The following is a 3,370-nucleotide window of genomic DNA, read 5'->3' on the forward strand; positions in this document are numbered from 1 at the left end:
CCGGGGGGCAGCCACGGGCTTGGGAGGCTGGACGATTTCATCTCTCTGTCATTCCCTTTGGTCTGTCTCTGAGTGGGAGGAGGGAGCGAAGGGGAGCAGAGAGTGGTGCGGGGGAGGGGAGGGGGTTCAAAGAAGGCCCAGGAGGAAAAAAGGCTGAAACTTAAGTCCTTGGATTGCAAATTGCCTTTCTAGGGAAGTCTCTCTCAGCACCTTGTTAGGATTTAGAGAGAGAAAGAACCAGGGCAGGGGCTGGGGCTGGAGCCTGGAGGGAGGGGTACAGGCCCAGCTTGGGGGTGGCAGGCCAGGCAGCCACCCACTTGGGGCAGGGTGGACCACTGACCAGAGATGTGGACAGCAGGTAAAGCATGGGGTGGCCCACGTGTCACCTGGTGCTTGTATGACCTGGACACGTACGGCGACTTCTGAGCCTTGGTGCCTCGTCCTCGGAGCGGTGACAACTAAGTGCAGGGACAGCTGTCGAGGGCAGAACCCAGGGCTGGGCCACACTGGGCGCTGGACCCCAGTGACCTCCTCCTGTCCCACCAGCAAGGGGTATGTCTGTGCGAGTCGAGGGGGCGCTGTTCCCCCACTGCTGCAGGTTAGGGACAGCCTGTTGTCCACATTTTAAGCCACCTGCTCCACCGGACCCGGCTCTGGCCATGGTGGTGCCGCTTTGGGCAATGACGTAATGTGTCTAAGCCCGCTAACGGCACCTGGCGCGACTGCCCCATCCCAGAGTCATAGGTAAGACAAGGGTAAGGATGGGCGGTTTAAGCTGGATGCTGGGGATGGAGGAATGTGCCCCGAGGGATATGAGCAAATCTGAGTGAGGAAGGGAGAGGAGAGCAAGCCCATAAGGCCTGGGCCTTGGGCCATCAGTGCCAAGACAGGATGTGGGGACGTGGCTCTCTGTGACCAAGACCCTTGTCCCTTTCTTCTCTCATCATCCCAACCCTGATGGGGCAAACTACCTCCTGTGCCAGGAGGCAGGGTTGGAAAGTGGCCTAGCTGCCAGCAGCTGACGAAAGACTCCCTAAACCTTTGACTGTGGGCCCACGCTCTGGCCAAGGCATCGTCTTACCTGGCGATGACAAAGAGGACACAGCTGACACCCAGGTAGGCCAGGAGCACATACATCCAGATGTCGGGGGACAGAGGGTTGAGGAAGGAGAAGACACTGGGGTTGGTGCCATTGGGCTTGCGGTACAGGATGCTCACGCCGAGCGTCATGAAGGGCTTGGAGAAATCGATGGCCTTCTCGCGGACATGCGTGATGGTCAGGGGTGCCACGGCCAGGTCTGCCTTCTGTAACAAGCGACAGACAGACACTGAGCAGAGCCCGAGACTAGCAGGGGGAGGGAGGGGAGGGAGAGCGTGAGGGCCACAGCCTTGGTCCTGGGCACTCGGCCACTGTCTCCATATGCACTTCCCGGCCAGGCCATGCCTGGGGCACTGGGAGGCGTGATGAGGTCGGCGTGCCCTCTGTTCCTGGGAGCACATGGCCTGGGGAGAAGAGCGCTGTGAAGGTGCAGGGGCCCTGCTAAGGCCGTGATCCACCGGCCCCTTCTCAAAGTGCTACTGTGGCAGCTACACCTGGTCAGCAACCTGCGCTGCGAGGAGCTCTTGTTCTTTGTGTTTTCTGAACTCCATGAAGAGGACACAGGGCCCACAGCGTCAATCTGCTTTCCTCTCCTAGCCCCTGCCGACTGCTTCACCCCATTCTGGACATTCCATAGGTCCCCAAAGCCTCCCCAGACTAGCTGGGGAGGGCAATGAAACACCCTCCTTGGGAGCCGCAGTGGACAAGCCACCAATTCATGGCTCTCTGCATCCTGAACCCCATCTCTGCCCGGAGCATTAACCGAGCTTCCCTCTGAGGAGCTGGGCTGAGCTTCCCCCTGGGCTCCTGGGATATTTATGCCTCACAGTGTGAAGCAAGTTCTCATCTCCCTTCCTCGGGTGGGGCAAGACAGAAAAGGAGGTTGGGTCCCAAAGACCAGCATGAGCATGAAAGACCCTTTGCCAAGGGAGAACCAGCCTCTGAACCTTCCTCCCAGGGCATGCCTCTGGGCAGTTTCCACTGGCTAGGCCCAGCCCCCGCCACCGTGAGGCCCTCCAGACACTGGGGTACAGAGCGGGCCCAGAAGGAAGTGGTTCCTGCCCTCCTGGGGTTTACAGTCTAGCCGGGAGGTGTTCATTGATGAAGTCGGTTACTAAATGGCAGCTGTTAACGCCACCTCTGACCTCTGGCTTAGAATAGGAACCAGCGATCCAGGCAAAATCAGACTTCCAGCAGGAAAGGCTAGCGGGAGTGGAACCCTAGTTTCCAGACAGCTCTGCAGGTGCCCCAGGCTGAGGGAGGGTGGACACTGAGGGTCACACAGCTCTGATGTTGCTCACCCCAGCGTTTCCCTCCTAACGATAGCCCCACACCCCATCGTGGACACTCAGAGCCCCAGGATTCAGTGAAGGTTGGACCGACAGGGAGGCGGGCCTATTACAAAGGGTATTATACCAAGACCTTCCCTGGTAAGTTTCTGGCCCTGTGAGTTGAAACTTGCCAGCTTTGAAGGCAGAGGGAGCAGGAACAGGCAGCGGCTGCCACCCCAGCTCCAGGAGCACCTCCCGGCACGTGGCAAATACAAAGGGAACCAGCGACAGGAGGAGCTTCAGGGAATGTGCGGATGGTAAACCTGTATTTGTTCAAGACCTACAGGTGCACAGGAGGCCCAGTGGTAGAGCCTCCAGTTGGGTGAGCCCCTGGTGGGGGCTGCAGATGGATTCCTGGGTGGGTGGGAGCCAGGGTGAAATCCCTCCATTCCTGAAGTCCCAGGAGCCTCTGTAATGTTGATGTGACAGCGATGTAAGGGGCATTTTATTCTAGCACTTGACCTCCCCGAGCCCTGTCCCTTCAAAGCACATTGCTTAGGAAGGATCTGCTCTGACTTCAAGTCCTTATCACCGCTCAGAACGGATCTGAAGTGGCCTCTGGGGCTTGGAGTGGATTCTTTGAGAAAGAACCTCAAGTCAGTGGTGAAGCCTCTTCCTTTGACTTTCAATGGTGAGTCGGAAGACAGTTGCGGTGGGGGGATCAAGGTGTTTGCAGCCAGAAACGGTCAGGGGTTGGCAGCAAGCCAGCCCCCCGGTCACAGGCTCTTTCTTTCCCCAGACCCTCCTGAGCTTTCAAAAGCTCTGTGCTGCCCCCCTCCCCCCATACACACTGGCCCTAACGGACTTGGGGAGGTGGGGGGAGGCATTCACGGCACTTTGTGCCCAAGGCACATGACAACCGGCCACGGGGACCTTCACGGATTCAGTGTTCTCCTTTGGGCTCCTGGAAGGCCAGAGTTCTCAACTTCATTTCTGGTTT

General features: G+C 58.5%; 1 protein-coding gene across 1 annotated transcript in view; it reads right to left on the minus strand.

Moving 5' to 3' along the window:
• Nucleotides 1-3,370, minus strand: part of GRIK3 (glutamate ionotropic receptor kainate type subunit 3) — a 251,165-nt gene that overhangs the window by 25,108 nt on the left and 222,687 nt on the right. Inside the window, exon 11 of the mRNA XM_006158576.3 lies at nucleotides 1,082-1,305. Coding sequence (XP_006158638.2) covers nucleotides 1,082-1,305 — 224 coding nt within the window. The remainder of the gene's footprint in view (nucleotides 1-1,081; nucleotides 1,306-3,370) is intronic.

The sequence above is a fragment of the Tupaia chinensis genome, unplaced genomic scaffold (assembly GCF_000334495.1).
Source record: "Tupaia chinensis unplaced genomic scaffold, TupChi_1.0 Scaffold000604_1, whole genome shotgun sequence".
Taxonomy (NCBI): domain Eukaryota; kingdom Metazoa; phylum Chordata; class Mammalia; order Scandentia; family Tupaiidae; genus Tupaia; species Tupaia belangeri.